The 19,823-nt window shown below is 37.9% G+C and overlaps 1 protein-coding gene and 1 long non-coding RNA gene across 5 annotated transcripts in view; one reads left to right on the forward strand and one right to left on the reverse strand.

Moving 5' to 3' along the window:
• The window catches only part of LOC141492952 (uncharacterized), a 39,779-nt gene extending 21,194 nt beyond the window's left edge, over window positions 1–18,585 (forward strand). The window contains exons 2-3 of the long non-coding RNA XR_012470089.1: window positions 15,086–15,161; window positions 18,320–18,585. This is a non-coding gene — a long non-coding RNA (uncharacterized LOC141492952). The remainder of the gene's footprint in view (window positions 1–15,085; window positions 15,162–18,319) is intronic.
• Window positions 1–19,823, reverse strand: part of STRIP2 (striatin interacting protein 2) — a 67,172-nt gene that overhangs the window by 2,392 nt on the left and 44,957 nt on the right. For all 4 annotated transcript variants that reach the window (XM_074193711.1, XM_074193710.1, XM_074193709.1 and 1 more), the window contains 2 exons: window positions 5,609–5,713; window positions 2,227–2,431 (listed from right to left, as the gene is read on the reverse strand). In XM_074193711.1, the coding sequence (XP_074049812.1) occupies window positions 2,227–2,431; window positions 5,609–5,713 (310 nt within the window). The remainder of the gene's footprint in view (window positions 1–2,226; window positions 2,432–5,608; window positions 5,714–19,823) is intronic.

Below are 19,823 nucleotides of genomic sequence, written 5' to 3' on the forward strand. Positions count from 1 at the left end.
ACGTCTTTGGAAGTAGAAGTGGGGAATTTCAGCTTCCAAGAGTTGGGAATTTATTGCTAGGAAACTTCACCCTAACCCATTTCTCTGTTCTCCATCCTCTGGCTTGATCAACTCCCAAAATGGCCTTGGAATAATGCCAACTTCCTAAGGGTCCTATATGGTTTGACTGGGCCACCTTTAAAAGAGGTTAGAAAAAGAACCCACATTCAAAGCTGATGTTTGGGGAAAACTTCAGACAAATCTACTTAATGGGGGGTGACTCCACTGTGGAAATCCTACAATTCCAAGACAGGGACAAATCTTTGTTTCACATGTACTTATAGAAGACTCTAAGGTTCAAAAATCATTTTCCCTCAAAACAACTCCAGGAGATAGGTAGTACAAATATGACTATTCCATTTTTACAGATGAAGAGACTGAGGCTTTGAAAGGTGACTCCCAGGAACATTACCTAGGTGGGAGTAGGAGTAAACAAAGCTCTTAAAATTTAAGACTTTTGGGATACCCTCCTTAATAAAACTGTTCATCTCTTTTGGTCTCCTGCATCACTTGGAATTTTACTTCAGGGCCAGAGATTAGAAGCTTTAATTTTATTTTATCAAGGATTCTCTTCAAAAATGCTCAAGCTATGCTATTTTTTTCCCGCTTTTAATTTGTGTCCTTTATGTCTCATTATCGATTCATTGAAAAGCAGAGGATTGACTAGGAAGAACACTAGACTTGGATCTGGAGCCCCAGTTGTAACACTTACATGCTGTATATGTGATATTTGGAAAGTCACTCCACCCCATTGAATCTCAGTTTCTTCATCTGTAAAATGGGGCTAATAATACCTCCAAACTATGAGAAAAATTGTAAGCAAAGCATCTGTAAGTCCTATGGCCTTATATGAATAGAGGCTGTTGTGATTATTCATTATGAGGAAGCAGAATTTGGATTGAGGCTGAGAAGGCAAGGTGGCAACAAGGCATCAAAGTAAATAAATGTCGAAAGTTTCTGATGGATTTGCCAATTGCTGAACAAATTATTCACCTAACTAAAAACATCCCAAGAATTTAAATTGCTAGTTATGTTTTATGATATGGTAGAAGGGGTGCAATGATGCCTAGAGCACACCAATAATAGGCATCCTTGTTTTTTTAATTTATCCAAAGTTATAAATGCCAACTAACATATGCCATCCTGCTAATAAGCCTTTATTAGAGCTACATAAACCTAGGGCAAACCTATTTGTGTAGTCAACATCAGTACACTGCCAACATTTCTGTATAATCAAGATTCCTAGCCAATGGACCCCTCTTTATTTCAGGTTACACAGGTCAACTCTACTTTATGAAACAGATGTTTTCTTAGGAAACTGTACAGATTGAATCCTAGTTTAAGGGAACTATGAATACTTGAATAATGGAAAGAGCACGGGCTTTGAGTCAAGAGGATCTGGGTTCTATTTCCAGTTTTACCATTTGAAAAATTTCAGTATATGTGATTTTGCCTGAGTTTAAATTTCCCCCTCTGTTGGTAGCACAATAGAGAAGGTAGCTTACTTAGATTTAATAGACTTATGAAATGTTAGAGATTTAAAAAAAGACTCTTAGGATTCATCTAGTTCAATGTCCTCATTTAATAGGTTTCCAGGCCAGTTGGATCACAAAAATCTGCTCTAGAGTTGTATGTTTCTGAATGACCCCCTCTTCTTGACTTGACCCTGTGTATAATTCACATCCCAAAGTTAAATTGAGTGAACTATTTTTCATTTTTTTTGTGTTTTTTGGTTTTGTGCAAGACAATGGGTTAAGTGACTTGCCCAAGGTCACACAACTAGATAATTATTAAGTGTCTAAGGCTGTACTTGAACCTACAACCTCCTGACTTCAGGGCTGGTGCTCTATCTACTGCGCCACCTAGCTGCCCCCTATTTTTTGTTGTCAGTTTTTCTTTCATAGATGCAGAAAAAGAGACCTAGAGTAGTCAAGTGGCTGACCCAAAGTCAGATGGTCAACTGAGAGCAGAATTAAGGTCCTCCTGCTTTGAGTCCAGTGCTCTTTCTCCTCCCAGGCCATAAACATCAGAACTCATGTAGTTTCCTAGAGGTCACTGCAAGGAGACTTGCCCTATAGTGGTTTCTCTCCTCATCCAGAGCATGCAATAACACCTCTCCAGGGCACAGGATAAAATAGCAGCTTCAATTACTTTTAGCAAGTTAGAGGTCAATGCTCAGATGCTTACCATTGCCGTAAGCCCAGTCATCATTCATGCGGTGCCTCACTTTCTGATAGATGGCTGACATGGTTTTCATGTTGCTTTTCCTCCACTGACGCCCCAAGTACTTGGTCTGGATCTTCAATAGCTTCAACACATACAGTTGTAGCATGGCCTGCTTCACCTTGAGTGCCCGCTTGAGGATGGGGGCAGATTTAAATACCACCAACATCTGCTCAGTAGCAAAAGGAAAGAGAAGAGAGGAAAGTTTGTGATGCGTGTTCATATTCTTGGCAATTCCTCAACCTCAGAAGACCCAGCCCACACTTAGATAAGCAGTCTATCTCAGAATATCTTTTTAGAATCACAAGAGAAAACTTTCCTGGGCAGCTCCTCTCCTCTCTTCACTGGTCAGGAGTTACAATATCTTAACCAGACAGATCTATTTGTGTATAGTTCATCTGAAGTGTTATTCTGTTTTTCTTGGCTCATTGCAACATTGGCTTCTTCTTACCTAGATGAGGAATGACATTACCTTTTGTAATTCAGTTTCTAATATATATCAAGGGCATGGTGCTAATTAACACTGCCAGTGTTACAGACAGCCAAGAGAAATGCTTTGCCCTTCGGAGAGGCTGCCCATAGGTGCATTTGCTTTGCTCAGACCAGTGCTTCACACCTACCCCTACCCAAAAGACATAGTCTCTCATCAACACTTCTTAGTTTGGGTTTTGTTTAAAGGAATGTCTTCTTATTCAGCAGTCATTAAAATCTTTACTAAACACTTTGAAGTTTAGACCATAAGGGAAGAGTTTTCTCCCCTCTCACAAACACATCTGGCACCTTCTCCCTTTAGTTACATCAGAGACTAAATCTTACAAGGCTCTAAGTGATCATCTAGCTGAAGATTCTCATTCTGCAAATGGAAAAACTGAGGTCTGGATAAGTGGTTTGCTTATTGTCACATACCAAGTTAATGACAGTGTTGTGACTTGAACCTGGAAGTCTTCTCAGCCCAGAGTTCTTTTCTCTATAGCAATATCTTTGAGGGAACTTCTAAAAAAAACTTCCAAAGATGAAGGCAGAACCTCATTATATTAGTGGACATAAATTATCTTTTGCTAAGTCCTTTTGTACTCATAGTAAGAAAGAGTCTTCCTGCCAGCTCACATTTCACCAGACTGTTCACTGTTGAACAGAAGAAGGCACTTTTGAAGCACGACCATGAAGAGTCAGAGCCATATAAATGGTCAACTGTTTGGGTACAGCACAGACAGCCCCTTGAAACTGGTAGCTGTCCAGGAAGAGCCTGTTCTTTCTAAACCTCGTGAGTATTCATTTAGACAGGCACTGGTGGATTATATCCTAATCATTAGGATAGAAATTTACCCACACCATTTTTTTCTTTAGTGTTTCTCTATTTTTTGCTGGGATTTTAAGTTTCAAAAGATTAGGTGACTTAGAAACAAGAGAGCCAGATAGGTTCAAATCCTATCCACCTCTGATATGCAGAAAGTCAGTTGTGTGACCATAGGTAAATCACCCGACTACTTTTAATGTCAAAATTTCACCCATAAAATGAGGGACAGCTAGGTGGCAGAGTGGATAGAGCCCTGGAGTCAAGAAGACCTGAGTTCAAATTTGACCTCAGAAACTTAATTCTTACATAACCATGTGACCTTAGGTAAGTCATTAAGCCCCGTTGCCTTACAAAAACTAAAAGAAGAAAGAGAGAGAGAGAGAGAGAGAGAGAGAGAATCAATATAATATGTGCAAACTCTATGCAAGGAACTAGGAAAAAAAAGACAAAAATAAAAGTCTCTTCCCATGAGGAACTTACTCTATCAAATGCAATAGGTTATGCAAAAGTCTTTGCAAATCTTAAGGCATTATATAATTTTCAGTTATCATAGTAACAATTACTAATATTATTTTCTATTGGTTTTACCATTTACTAGCTTATGTGATCATGGCTAAATCTCTGACAATTGATTTTCTTGTCTATAAATGGTGGTAACAGTAGTGTTAAATATAAATAACACAAAGACATAACTCATAGGTCCTCTTTCTATAAAGCCATAGCTTTTTTTTTTATGGAGGACCTGTAAGACCTTGGGTCAATTGCATAACCTCTCTAAGAATTCAGTTTTCTCACCTAGAAAATGAGGGGAATAGAATACATGACCTTTAAGATTCCTTCAAATTGAAGATGATTTTATGATCCCAGGAGATCTAAATCCTAGCATCCCTCCTTATATAGAGTGGATTCCTAATGAATATTCACTGAATTAACAGAATAATAATTACTATTTTTCTGATATTTTTGATATTCTCAGTTAGAATATATCTCAGGGGTGATAAGGAGGGATCATTTCTTGAACATTTATACCTAAATTACCTTCAGCAACAATCCAACAAAAGCCACCATAGTGCTAAATTTGATGTTCTAGGTTGTGATACATTGAATCTTTTTGAATCTATCAGCACACCAAAATTTTTACTCCTGAAATTTTCAGCAGCCCCACCCACGATTAATATGATCAGAATGATGCAGTCATTGACGATAACGGAATAGCCAGAAGACAGTAATAGCAACCATCTTTCTAGGTTTTGCTTTTTTTTTTTAATAGCTCAGGAAAATCCCCATGAGCACAGTGGTACAATATCCTTCCAGTAATAACATTCATTATGTCATTTAAACTGGAAAGCAAACTTCCCTACCAAGAGTCTATCTGAGAAAAGGTCAGCACTTGCCAATTCTCTGAACACCTACTTGAACAGTAGGTTCACGGAATCACAGATTTAGAATTGGAAGAGACCTTTGAGAAGATCTCTTACAAATTCCTCATTTTAAAGAGGAGGATACTGGGAAGTAACAAACTGTACAAGGTCACCAGGTAGGAAGCAGCAGAGCTAAGATTCAAACTTAGATCCCCTGGGTTCAAAACCAGAACCCTTTCTACCACAGCTGTGTCATCAAAGAATGATAATTAGAGCTGCAAGGGACCTTGGTGGTCTTCTTGCTCACTCCATTTTTTTTGTGGGTGGGGGGGATCCTTACTGGCTCTTTGACTCTGGGCACTTAACCTCAGTTTTCTCAGGATAATAATAGTACCTGTTTCACAGGTAAATGAAATGATACAGAAAAGGCCTCTTTACAAACATTAAAGTCCTATTTCATATCATTTTTGTTTGATGTCATTGTTATGGCTAATATCTTGGGAGTTTTTAATAATGGGTTTCATAGATTATGTCTGAGGACTAATACATTATCAAGCTATTATTATCCTGTTCTTATTTTTGTCATTGTTATCTCATTTTTTTGCTCTTTATTATTGTGGTCATTATCATTATTGTTTTAATAGAGCTTTTCAGACTTCTGCTCTGCCAGCCTTTGACCCCAGCTCACCATTGTCCTGGAATGCTTCCACTTGGTCAATTTGTTAAGCAGCCTGAGTAAATTGATACAGGAAAATAAGTTCCTCCAGCAGAATTGATTGTTGTCTCCAGCTTCCTATAGCAAAAGAAAAAATACAAAGTACATATGGATATGCCATCACTATAGCCACCCCAGAGTTAACTCTTCCTGCTGTTATTTTTTGTTGTTCAGTCATTTTCAGTCATGTCTAATTCTTCATGACCCCATTTGGAATTTTCTTGGCAGAGATATTGGAATGGTTTGCCATTTCCTTCTCCAGTTCATTTTAAAGATGAGAAAATAGGCAAACAGAGGCAAGTGACTTGCCCAAGGTCATATAGTTAGTAAGTATCTGAGGCCAGATTGAACTCAGAGAGTCTTTCTGACTCTAGGTCTAGCACCATCCTCTGTGCCATCTAGTGGCAATGGTAAAAGTGGCAAGGATGGTCAGTCTGGAAAGAAGCTCTCAGCTTCCCTCCCTGTTCTTCTGCTCAATGTCTTACAGATCTAACAGAATATAATTTATATCCAATACCATGATCCAGGCATTCCATGTCTACAGGGGCATTAGCCAGAAGGACAAAGGAGGTACGAGAAATTTCTGAAATGATGTTTGAGCAAGTTTCCTTTTGTGACTTTTTGCTTGAGGACCAGAAAAGAAAAGATGACATCCCTATATAACACTATTATATTTATGCAATGCTTGCAACTTTATTTTTTTTTAAAAAAGTTGTCTCTTTCTGAAACTTCCCCCCCCCACCCATCTATCCTCTGCTGGAGTCCTCTGTGTTAGATTGATTTAATATTCAAGAAACTTGAGCCCTTCATCACCTCATCTCATCTACCCACACTCTGGTAGACTGCCCCGTTCCCAAGCAGGAGAGAGAGGAGGAAAAAATGGCAGATGGTCCATTTTCACCAGATGGTTCCTTTCCCTTCTAGGCTTCGTGTCTGTCTGTGAGCATCCAACCAATAATAACTGATGGATTTCAGATTAGGAACAGGTATCCATCCACTCTTAGTAACATTTTGCAGACAGAATAAAATATGGCTTATGTGATTTTAGAATGATCCCTTACATTTACATAGGAATTTTCAGATTATAAAGTGCTTTTCCATCTATTATCTTACTCTGATTAATGATATTTGTAGGATAGGTAAATATCAAAGGATTATGGGATTTAAAGCTTGAAGGCAAGGCACCTTAGAGACCAACTGGTCCAACTCTCTCACTTTACAGATGAAGTGACTAGTCCAATGAGGAGCAAAGCCAAAATTCAAACTTAAATCCTACAGCCCCAAATCTAGTACTTACTCCCAAAACATCATAAACCACTGGCAGACCTGATGACAAGGTTAACTTAGGGGTTACAGATTCAAAAGATATAAAGTTAAAATGTTATCTCAGAAACTGTTGAATTTAACATCCTCTAATTTCAACTAAAGAAATCGAGGTACAAGAGTGTATTATAGCTAGTAAACATGTGAAAAGGGATTTGAACCAAGTTTTTCTATAAGTCCAACAACTCCCTATCACCACAATGCTCTAAAAGTATTTCTTAAGAAAGGGAAAAGAAAGTAATAATCATGGAAACCATGTACATCCAAGTATCAAAAAGCCAAGTTATAAGGGTATAACTGTTGTGACATGATTAGTTATTTGTGGGCATTAGAATTTTCCCAAGGGATGAGGAAGCTGAAAAGACATAGAGTGGCACACTGAATCTCAGAGACAAGTTTCCCAACTCTAATAAGCTGGCTTTAAATTGAACCAGGGTCAATCTTTGTGCTTCTGAGAGCAGATTTGGATTCCTTTCCATGGGAATTTCCATTCCTTGCCAAAGACCAGTCTGGCACTAGCTGCCCCATATAAGTCAGGTTGTAATAATAATAATAAGAAGAAATAATGGGCATTTGTCTTAAGATTTGTGAAGTACTTTATAAAAATGCAGGGGTGGCTAGGTGGAGCAGTGGATAGAGCACTGGCCCTGGAGTCAGGAGTACCTGAGTTCAAATCCAGCCTAGTTGTGTGGCCTTGGGCAAGTTGCTTAACTCCACTTCCTTGCCAAAAAAAAAAGTACTTTATAAATGTTAATTCATTCGATGACTATACAGACGTTAGACAGAAGTTAAAGGAGATTATCAACCATGTAAGGACTTCCTAAAAGCGAAGCACTATTTCTGCTTTTATTATTGAATTGTATTACTTTTTTTTAATCTGAGGAGAAAGCATTTTACCTGTTTCTTTTTTAAAAGGCCAGTACAAGTCATCAAAGGTATTATCCCTCAACACATTTCATGATCTCAATCAATGCTATAGCCATTAGGAGCGTCCTCCTAGGAAAGTCACTAGAATATTTAAGTCTTTGACCCAGAGAACTAACTATTGGGCACATAGTCTAAGGAAGCCAAAGTTATCATAGGCACCAGAATTTACAAAGCAATACTTTTTGTAGTAGCACATGAGTCTGGATTCAGAAAGACCTGAGTTCTAATCCAACCTCAAACTCACTAGCTGTATAACCCTGGGCAAATCACTTAACCTCTGGCTCAACTTTCTCAATTGTAAAATGGAAATGATAATATATTAGCACCTACCTCACAGGGTTGTGGTGAGGATCAAATGCAAGTGCTTTGCATAGTGTCTAGTTCATATCAAGTATTAAAAAAAATTCTTCCTCCAGAACCTTAATCTAATGGAAACAAATTAGGGAATTTATATAACAAGTTGAGCACAAATGAGTGAATGAATAAATTGTGAATCAGGAGAATTACAGTGTATAGAGCACTGGTCCTGGAGTCAGGAGTACCTGAGTTCAAATCTGGCCTCAGACATGACCTTGGACAAGTCACTTATACCCATTGCCTTGCAAAAACTAAAATAAAAAAAAGAGCATCATGGTGTGGAATATTATTGGACTGGAAAAAAATGATGAGTATGAGGAATTCAGAGAAACATGGTAATATTTATAAAAGCAGAACTAGAAGAAAAATAATCCTAATGACCATAACAATGGAAATAAAAACCACACTTAAAGGCAACTAAACTCAGATTAATCATATTAGCTGATCTTGATTTCAAAAAAGAGATTATGAAACTTCCCTATTCTCAGTAGAGAGCTAGGGATTAAAGGTTTAAAATCGATCATAGGGACGGCTAGGTGGCATAGTGGATAAAGCACTGGCCTTGGAGTCAGGAGTACCTGGGTTCAAATCTGGTCTCAGACACTTAATAATTACCTAGCTGTGTGGCCTTGGGCAAGCCACTTAACCCCATTTGCCTTAAAAAAAAATAAAGTCAATCATACTCTCTTTACTGTGATCACTTATAGGTTGATTTTGTTATTGACTTTTTTGGTGGTGTTGTTATAAGAGAAAGTAGAGGTATAGGAATATCTGGAAATGACTGGAATAAAAAGCAAAAGTTATCAATAAAGTTTAAAAAAAAGAGAAAACTCATACTTCCCTTATAATTCAACACCTATAATAATAATAAACTTAATTTAACAAATAAGTATTAATGGTTATAAATGTAGAACCTATATCAGAATGATTTCATACTGGGAGAGGGGAAAGGGAAGGTAGGGTGGGAGAAAAATGTAAAACTCAAAACCTTGCCAAAAAAAAAAGTGCTAGGTAAAAACTACCATAGCATGTAGTTGGAAAAATAAATAAAATATTTTAAAAAATTGTATCAAACACCTCTTATGTGGAAGCAATATGGTAGATGGTTAGAATGCAAAATTGAAATAACAATATTCCTTATTAATACATTTGTTGTTAATAATGAAGAATAAAATTTATATTTCTATGCCTCTTTAGGGTTTACAAAGTCCTTTCTTCACTGTCCCATGAAGTTGATAAGACAAGTATTATTCCTATTTTACAGAGGAGAAAAATGAGGTACAGAGACATTAAGTAATTTGCCTGAGGTCACATAGCTCTCAGAAACTGGAAGAAATGAGATACACTCAGGTCTTTTGATTCTAAACCCAGTTCTTTGCCACTGTAGTTGAACTCTGACAGACCAGGAATTAGGAGTCTTAGAGTCTGCTCTCAGTTCTGTCACACACTAGTTGAACCTCAAGTTCTTTTGTAAAATGAAGGGGTCAGGTGACATGACCTACAAGGTCCCTTTCCAGTTCTAATGTTCTGTAATCTATAATTCATTCCATCCTTTTCCAGTTAGTCTAACAATGAATGCTTGAGAGAAGAAAGACTGGCTCTACTCATAGCTTGGCCTCAGGAGACCTCAGAAACGGTGTCCCAAATTTTCTCCTCCTGATGATGGTCTTATCAGACATAAAGTACTCTATACTTACTTCCCAAAATGTTTGTTCTGGAGATTGATCATAGATCAACTCTCTTCATCATGCTTCACAGTAAACTGCCTAGGACTCTAAATAATGTAAGCCTGTGAATAGCCTTTTCCTGGAGAGCTGAGACTCCAGTGTGTTTTGTCTTTTTTTCTTGCCATAGAAAGTCCCAGGAGGCATTTTTCTGGTACAGGGCAAAGACTAATGTCTTCTCTCATGCCTCCTTTAATTCTCAAGAACTTTTTCAGACTGTCTAAAAAAATCAATTTCCCCTCTTTTATGCAGATCACCTTATCTCTCCTTCTGTCTGTCTCTCTCTTTTGATAGAAGAGTCAGAGTACCAATGAATAATATATGTTTAGGTGATTGAGTCTCTGCAGGGACATTTTCGATGTGTATCACATGGCCTATAGAAATATCAGCTCTTGGGGGCGGGGGTTGCGGCTAGGTGGCGCAGTGGATAGAGCACCGGCCCTGGAGTCAGGAGTACCTTGGTTCAAATCCAGTCTCAGACACTTAATAAATACCTAGCTGTGTGGCCTTGGGCAAGCCACTTAACCCCATTTGCCTTGTAAAAAAAAAGAAAAAAAAAGAAATATCAGCTCTGAAATGTCAATCTGACAATCATTGGCCAAACTGGAGTCCTGGGAGCAGGATCCAGCCCAGAACAACATGTCCTTTGAAGCCTCCCTTTCCAGAGCTTTGCAGAAAAAACATTAAACTCCTTTTCAGGGAAAATTTCTTTTATGAATTCTAAGAATCAAAGATTTAGAGGTTTCCAACTGTTTTAGAGGCTGTCTAAATCAGAGGTGTCAAAATTGTGGCCTGAGGGCTCTAAGCTCAGCAAAACTTACAATTAAAATCCAATTGTGAAATGTTTAACAAAATAAATTTTAAACAAAGATTATAGTAATTTATGATTTTCTCAGTCAATAGGCAGCTGGTAGGGAATCTGTTCCTTTTTGAGTTTGACACCATCCTGATGACTCCAGAGGTTTAAAAAGTTCATTATTTTTTAAAAAAAGAATACTTTCAAGTTATTGTAAATATGCCCTGGCTTCTAGAAAATAAATCCATCAATCACTGCCTCCTATCTTTCAAGGGTCATCATGAGGAAGGCTACTATCCAAACCTCCTCCTTGTCACTGCTGCTGTAGGAGGACCATATTGGAGGGCTCAGTATAAGCTCATGGAAGCCAATTGTTGGGTCTACAACCATTATCTTGGAGAGTGACCTAGATGACCAACAGTGACTACTAAACATTTTCAACTAGATGTCCCAGAGGCATTCCAAATTCACTACAGTCAAAACAGAATCCAACAGATTCACCCCCCAAAAAACACTATGTCTTTTCCTTATTTCCCTATTGCTGTCATTCCAATCACTCAGGTTCCCAACTTGGGAGTGAATTCTGACTCTACTCTCTCCCTTTCTCTTTCCTTTCAATTGATTGCTAAATATTGTCATTTCCCTTTTCACATTATCAACAGCTAACATTTATATAATGCTTAGTATGTGCTAGGTGCTTTATAGTTATCGGACCCTCATAGCAATCTTATTAAGTAGGGTTTATTATCCCCATTTGATAGATGAGGGAATTGAGACCAACAGAGGTTAAGTGACTTGTCCAGAGTCACACAACTAGTAAGCTTCTTGGTCTTCTTGGGTCTTCCTAACTCCAGACCCAGCGCTGTGTCTACTATTCCACTCTTGCTCACATGGCCACTGCCCTAGTTCAAGCCCTCACTGCCTCTTACTTGGACTTAGGATAGTTTCCTAATTGCTTTCTCTGCTTCAACTCTTCCTCATCTCTAATCCATCCTCCACACAGCTATGGAAATGACATTCCTAAAGCATGATATTCCCCTCAAAAAGCTCAAATACAAATTCCTATCTAGCATTTAAAACTCTTCTGGTTTCAGCCTAATCCTCTAAGCTTATGCCATTCTTTCCCCTCCATGTATTTTAACTTCTAACCAAACTGATCTACTTGCTAATCCCCATACTCAACCTTCTTTACTCACTTCCACATCTTTACCCAGGCTGAGCCCCAGTTGGAATGCAGTCCCTTCTTATATCTATCTCTCAGCTCCCATCCTTCAAAGGGTCATTTTTTTAAGCAATGGCTTTTCCTTAACCCCCACCAGTTCACTAGCTGCTGGTCCCCCTACCACCCACTCCAAAATTATCTTCTATGTATTTGTTGTATATTTTGTATTTGCTCATAAGTGTAATTTAAATTATTAAATTCCATGAAGGTAAGGTCTATTTGGGGGGGGAGGGTCTTCATATCCTCAGTAGCTGCATAGTAAATACTTAGAAACTGATTAAGGGAAGAAGGCGGAATTTGTTTTGGTTAGACAATTGGAATGGTTGTAGGGTATACAGTTCAGTAAATATATTCTTAAGACTTCTTAGTTAAAATAAACAAATGGGTTGGGGAAAAAAAAACTATGTTGTGTTAATTACTAACTTTAAACTTGTTCAGTCATTTCAGCCATGTCCAACTTTTGTGACCCTTTTTGGGGTTTTCTTGGCAATGATACTGCAGTGATTTGCCATTTCCTTCTCCAACTCATTTTACAGATGAGGATACTGAGGTCAACAGGGTTAAATGACTTCCCCATGGTCACACAGCTAGTAAATATCTCCAGATTTGAACTCAGGAAGATGAGTCTTGGGCGGCTAGGTGGCGCAGTGGATAGAGCACCGGCCCTGGAGTCAGGAGTACCTGGGTTCAAATCTGGCCTCAGATACTTCATAATTACCTAGCTGTGTGGCCTTGGGCATTTGCCTTGCAAAAAAACTAAAAAAAAAAAACCCCCTAAAAAAAAAAAAAAGATGAGTCTTCCTGACTTCAAGTCTGGCACTCTATCCACTGTGCCATGTAGCTCCCCAGTCTTTGAGGGGAAAACTAAAGTCTAAAGATCTCAGGTTTTCTTATTCCCCTCTCTCTCTCCTACCAAGACCAGAGTCTCACTAAGGTTGGATGCCCCCCCCCCAACATATTGTGTCCTTTCCTCTGTTCCTCAAAACTCTAGTGTTATTCACAGGCCTTCTTTCCTCTGACCACACTTCTAAAACTAATCCCTATTTCCATTCCTTCCCATCTCCCTCCAGGATCTTGTTCATCAGTGGTTCTCTTTCCCAAATATATCATTAATCTCTTTCTTGTATCCCCAATACTAGGAAGGTTTCTAATTTATCCAGTTACTATTTCATCTCTCCCCTCCACTTTTTTTTTTTAGGTTTTTGCAAGGCAAACAGGGTTAAATGGCTTGCCCAAGGCCACACAACTAGGTAATTATTAAGTGTCTGAGACCAGATTTGAACCCAGGTACTCCTGACTCCAAGGCCAGTGCTTTATCCGCTACCCCATCTAACCGCCCCACCACCTCCACTTCTTGAAATAATTATCTAAACCTTCCTCACTATTTTGTTTTTTTAAAACCTGGGCTGCTTAAGGGGGTCCATGAACTTGGAGGGGGAAAAAAATTACACTCTTATTTTTCACTAACCTCAGACTAAAATTTAGCATTCTTTTCATTATGTAAAATCATCATTCTGTCATATTGCCATAATTCTTCCCCAGCCCCAAACCATCCCCTATTCATTCACTAAAATCATTTTCCTAAAGCTCAGATCCAACCACCCCCACTAAATAGATTCCAGTGGCTCCATCTTGCTTCCAGGATCAAATACAAAATGGTCTGGCATTCGAAGCCCTTCATAACTTGACTCCTTCCTACTTTTCCAGTTTTCTAATATCTTATTCCTAATTCATACGCTTTGATGTAGTGATACTGGTTTCCTGGTTGTTCCATGAACAATACTCTCCATCTCTCAACTCAGAACATTCCCTCTGGCTCTCTGCAAAAGCTGGGAAACTTCTCTTCCTCTGCTCTAACTACTGACCTTTCTGACTTAAAGTCTCAATCAAAATCCTACCTTCTAGAGGAAGACTTCTTCAGTTCCTCTTAATTACAGTCTCTTCCTTCTGTTATTTCTTAGTCATCCTTTACATAACATACTTTATATGTATTTGCCTGCAATTGTTTCCTTTATTAAATTGTAAGCTATTTAAGGGTATGAACTATCTTTTGTTTCTTTTTTGTATTTCTAGCAATTAATAGTGCCTGGGACAAGGCAGTTGTTTAATAAATATTTATTAATTGACCCCCTAGCTTTTAAACCTCTGCAATCTGGCTTTAGTCTCCACACTCCACACTGTTCTCAAAGTCACCAGTGACCTTGTAATGACCAAATCAAGTAGCATTTCTTAGTCCCCATCATCCTCGGCCTCAGCAATATGGAACCCAATTGACACACATTAAATATATTTTCCTCATGTGGATTCAGGAATAACACACATTCTCTTACCACCCACTTAGATATTACTTATCTGCTAATAGGTCTTCCCATCTCCACTCTCATGTTCCTATGTATTGACTAGTTATGCCACCTTACCTGGTCCCATTCTGCTTGCCAAATAAAGATCTGCTTGGCATTCAAGATTCTCCATTATCTGGTACCACCCTACCTTTTCAGTTTTTTTAATATTACCTTCTTCTCTACAAGGTTCAGCAAAAATAGACTATTTCCTTTCCCCAAGAGACAATTTGTGCTCCCCCCCATGTCTTTGCAAATACTGTTATCTATACCGACTCTACTATCCATTCTTTATCTAATGAATTCCTAGACATTCTTTAAAAGCCCAACTCTTCTGTTCATTTACCTCTACTATCACCAGTATCTTACTTCCTTAGACCATAGCTAGCAATTGGTTTCTAGCATTTTCTAACATTGTAGCATGTCTTTCTTTTAATACTGAGTAGCAGAATTATGCTCTTTCTCTTCCCCTATTAGATTGTGAAGTTAGGAACTATATTTCATCTAAATTTTGTACAATCCCCAGGACCCACCACAATGATCTGTTAAACTTGTTTGTTAAATGAATGTGAATGGATATATTTAGCAGTTAATCTGATTTATTTGTTATATTAACGGGTTAAGGGAAGAAGGCTGAAGAAGATCTTATAACAAATAATTATAACAAAATTATAACAAAAGATTTCTGGAGACAAATTATCTCCAAGAGAATGTAAGTTCTTTGGGGCAGGAATCATTTTGTTTCTCAATTTGGATTTCTAGGCTTGAGAGGCAATTTGGTGTAGCAGATGGAATTAAGAAAGCAGTATTGGAATAAAGAAAATAAGGAAGTGCCTGGGTAAGAACTCTGGAGATAGAGAAACAGGGCTTAAATCTCGTCTCTGACACTTATTGCCTGGGTGATCTTGCATAAGTCATTTAACTTAGGCAGTTGGAAAGTTGTCGAGAGGAACCATATGGAGTAGATTGATACATCCTTTCCTGGAATAAATATGAAGTTCATTTGATTATAGTTTCAGAACAGAAAAGCTGGGAAAAGAAGGCTACTGGTATGAAGATGGCTAAGGAGTAGTAAAACATGACTGGAGTGAGGCCTAAGCACAAGGGGAAATTTTCTATGGATTTGGAAGCAAGTTCAGTCTGTTTCCATTAACTTGTAAATAAGATTGTTCCTTTTTTGAGCTTTGTGAAACATCTAAGAGGGGTTGATTACTACAATTTGGAGAATGTCAAATACTAATGTTCTCAGGCCATCTAAGTGAAGGCAACAAACCAACGAAGTCACCCAAATATAACGAGGTCCTTCTTGTCAAGAGAGTGTGACCCAAGAGTTTCATCAGAGTGAAGTTCCCTACTCTAAAGATGGGGTTCTTCTAGCTGTGCAGGGCTCAAATAACTACATGTCTGATATGTTAGAGAAATGAATGCCACATGATAAATTTAATTAATTTCAAACAATCCAAGCAGATTATTTAGTAAAATCTTCCATTGTGCCAGATAACCTGTATTGTTTGTTAAGCAAATGATGATATACCTTGATGTTGATTTAACTTATCTTAAATCCACAGGATGGTACATCTGAAAGGATTCTTCAAGATGATCAAGTCTAAGCTTTAATTTAAAAATTAAGAAATTCAGGCCCCCAAAATTCAAATAACCTGACCAAAATTATATACTAGTTAGTGGTAGGAGAAGGGGGTTTCCAAGACTCCTTCCAGCTCCCACATTTTATGACTTTATCTTTTTCTGCAAAAAGAATCCACCTCCATTCTGTTACCCCCTCTACTGTCTTTGAATTACACTAAGGTTAAGAATAGGGTCTTCTTGAGTTTAAATAAAAGAAAAACTATGATAAAAATGGGAGCTATCCATGACCTATATTAAATTTTAAAATGAGGGGTGGTTAGGTGGCGCAGTGGCTAAAGCACCAGCCCTGGAGTCAGGAGTACCTGGGTTCAAATCTGGTCTCAGACACTTAATAATTATCTAGCTGTGTGGCCTTGGGCAAGCCACTTAATCCCATTTGCCTTGCAAAAACCTAAAAAAAAATTTAAAAAATTTAAAATGAGAATTAGAGTAGATCAACTTCTAGTGAAGCAAGTTTCTGATAAATTGTAAGTTGATTCAAACTTTTGTTGTTTAGTCATTTTTCTCTGTGAATCCATTTGGTGTTTCCTACAGATGATTTGCCATTTCCTTCTATAACTCATTTTGTAGATGAGGACTTAAGGCAAACAAATAACTTGCCCAGGGCCACACACACAGCTGGATTTGAACTCAAAGTCTTCCTAACTCCAGATCTGACATTCTACCATTCACACCTATATGTTAGTTAAAATCAACATGCCATTTATTGACCTTGGCACAGTAACAGGATAGGGTAACTAACTAGAGTATACAGCCTCAAATTCAAATCTAACCTCAGAAATCTACTAACTATGTAATCTCGGGCAAGTCAGTTCACCTTGGTCTGTCTCATTTTCCTCAACTGTAAAGATGGGGCTAATGATAATACTACCCTCTAGGTGAAAAATTAAGTTTTTTTTTAAAGCACTTAGCTCATTGCCTGGCAAATAGCAGGTGTTTAATAAATGAATTGTTTGCTTCATTCCTTCTTGTGATTTTGTTGTTATTTTAAGTCATTCTCTTTGATGTTCTCTAGTCTCAAGATGGCAGCAATCATCAATCAAATTTTAAAAAAGTATTACATTAAGAACCTAAGAATCATCACAATATCCCAATAATTTGCTAGCTTGAAAGGTCACCGATAAGCAGGTAACCTTTAAGTTTGTGACTTTTCTTATTGTCCAGTTCCTGGTTAGAATGGGAAATAAAAAGCTGCAGTCACCAAGTGTGACCACCAGGTGACACTGTTGCATCATAGGAGGATTTGGGAATCCCACTTACTTGGGCTCAAAACCCAATCTAGCATCAACACTTTAACCTTCAGTTCCCTCAAAGCCATAGAAAGTACAACCACCTTCTAGATTCAGTTTATTCTAAATTTGTCTCTTGGGGACTTATATCGATGGAGATCTGAAAGAACTAGATTCTGCCCCCAGTTTACCAATTGGTCCATGTTCTAAAGCTTATTTGTAAGTCAGTGTGTAAGATGTTTAGGAGGACTAGGACTTCTGGTGCTAGGACTGACTGAGCCGTTTTGGGGTGCTCATCCACCTATGGTAAACATCAGATTCACCCAACTCTCACCAGTGGCTCCAAGAAGCTGTAGCATGAGTAGCTGCCACATCCATGGTCCCCACTCTCAGTACATCTAGCTAAGCTAGGTTGAGGGTAAGAGATTGTCCTCAAAGCTGACAGTGAATGGGGGCATGTCTGCCCCCAGCAAGGAAAGACTTTCTCTGGAGGAATGGGATGAGAACCATTCATTGCAATAGCCATGAAGGCAGCTGAAGAAGGTGCTGGGGAGTACTTTAGAGTTTGGTTGAGCTGTGGTCCATCACAAGTCATCTTGGCCTTTGTCTTGACACTGGACATCAATGACTCAGGAAAAGAGAGTGAGGCTGACAACTTTGCACAACTCTGCCTTCCTGAAATCCAAGGCATGCACAAGTCAAATGAAGGACAAACAACAAGTTGGTCATTTGGCACATAAGAGATATGTCCATAAGAATAATGTTAGGAATAGTGGTTAGGTTCCAGGCTAGCTCACACAGGCTTATTTAAGCTATAATGTATTATAAAGCATTGTCTTAATAATGTCAACTTAAATGTTCCTCATATGCCATGTGCCGCCTTGTTTCTATGGTAAAGCTCATTTGGATTCCAGGAATACAAATCTTCCCTACTTCAGGGATAGGATGCTATATAGGCTATTGCACTAGTATGGCAGAATAGAGTGGGAGGGAGGAGATGACAAAATCTGGTCAATGTTCCAAGGTAGTTGTAAATTATTATTTCTATGTTCTATATTTATTTACATTAAGAGAAAGTTCTTCTGAACTAATTAAGGTTCTTTTTTTTGGCACATGGTAGACAGAAGTGGGCTGCAACATATTTCCAGTTACAAGATGTATAGAGAAGTAGGAAGACATGGGGAGAACTAGACGAGACAAGAATCAACCAACCAATCAAGTATTTATTGAGGATCTATTAGGAGTCAGACACTGTCGGAGGTACAAAGAAAAAAACAAAAGTCTAATATTGGAGCTTATATTCTAATTGGAAAGAAGTAGTCATGGATGGATTATGATCTGAGAAGTATCCAACTCAATAAAATCACAGCTCTAGAAAGAATCTAAATAGCTCTCTGTACTATACATGTTGTATATGTATCTGTGTTTATGTATGTCTACATGCTACATGTATGTATGCATGTACACACAAATGTGAAAAGAGAGAGAGAGAGAGGAAAAAAGAATTTTCTGTATGAAAGGTACTCCTGGGGAGGAGATTCCACTCACACCTAGTACAGAATATAGTGAATTGAATTACCTATTAAAATTTGAGTTCCCACACACCCCAGGAAGAATGTTTGTATTCCTAGTATCTAGGTGCAAAGTAGGTCTAAAATATGATTTTGGATTTTAGTGAAGTTAGGGACTCCAAGTTCATTTGTCTGAATAATAACTTCCTACGATACTTCCTCAATAGTTTTAGTTAATGTTTCTTCAGGAGGTTTAGGGCAAAATATTTTCTATAGATCACACATCATTTACACTAAACATTAAAAGGAAAAAGGCTTACACATGCCCTCCAGGAAGACCATATAATAACAGCTTAACAGTAAAGAGTCAGGAAAAGTTATCCTACTTTTCAGCCAAAATGTGGGCCCAAATTCAGCTCCATGATTCACCCTTACTCATGCTTCTCTTTGGTATTTATTCATTCCAAGTGCAGAGATTTGTCACTAAAGGGTTAGTCACCAAGTGACAAACTTTTGGCTCATTAGACCATCTCCTAAGGCATAAGGGGTGATGGTGTTGATTGGCAGAAGAACCCACCAGTTCTAACCCTATCAGATCTCCAACTATATCATAAAGCAGTAATTATCAAAACAATATGGTACTATTCTAAGAAATAGATCAATGGAATAGATTAGGTACAAATTACATTATTGCAAATTACCACAGTAATCTAGTATATGATAAACCCAAAGATCCAAAGTTTTAGAACAAAAACTGCTGAGAAAATTGGAAAACAGTATGGAAGAAACCAGATATAGACCAACATTGCAACCATATGAAAAGATAAGGTCAAAATAGGTACATGATGTATATCTGAATGGTGATGCCATGAGAAATTAAGAGAGCATATCAGATGTGCAATGGAAGAATTTAGGAATAAAGGAGATAGAGAGCATTAGAAAGTATAAAATAAATAAGTTTGATTATATAAAATTAAAAATTTTTAGCAAAAATAAGACCAATGCATCCAAAATTATAAGTAAAGCAGAAACCTGGGAAAATATTTTTGCAACAAACATATCGGATAAAGGCCTCACTTCTTAAATATATATAGAGAACTGAGTGAAATTTAT

The sequence above is a fragment of the Macrotis lagotis genome, chromosome 7 (assembly GCF_037893015.1).
Source record: "Macrotis lagotis isolate mMagLag1 chromosome 7, bilby.v1.9.chrom.fasta, whole genome shotgun sequence".
In the NCBI taxonomy this organism is placed as follows: Eukaryota; Metazoa; Chordata; class Mammalia; order Peramelemorphia; family Peramelidae; genus Macrotis; species Macrotis lagotis.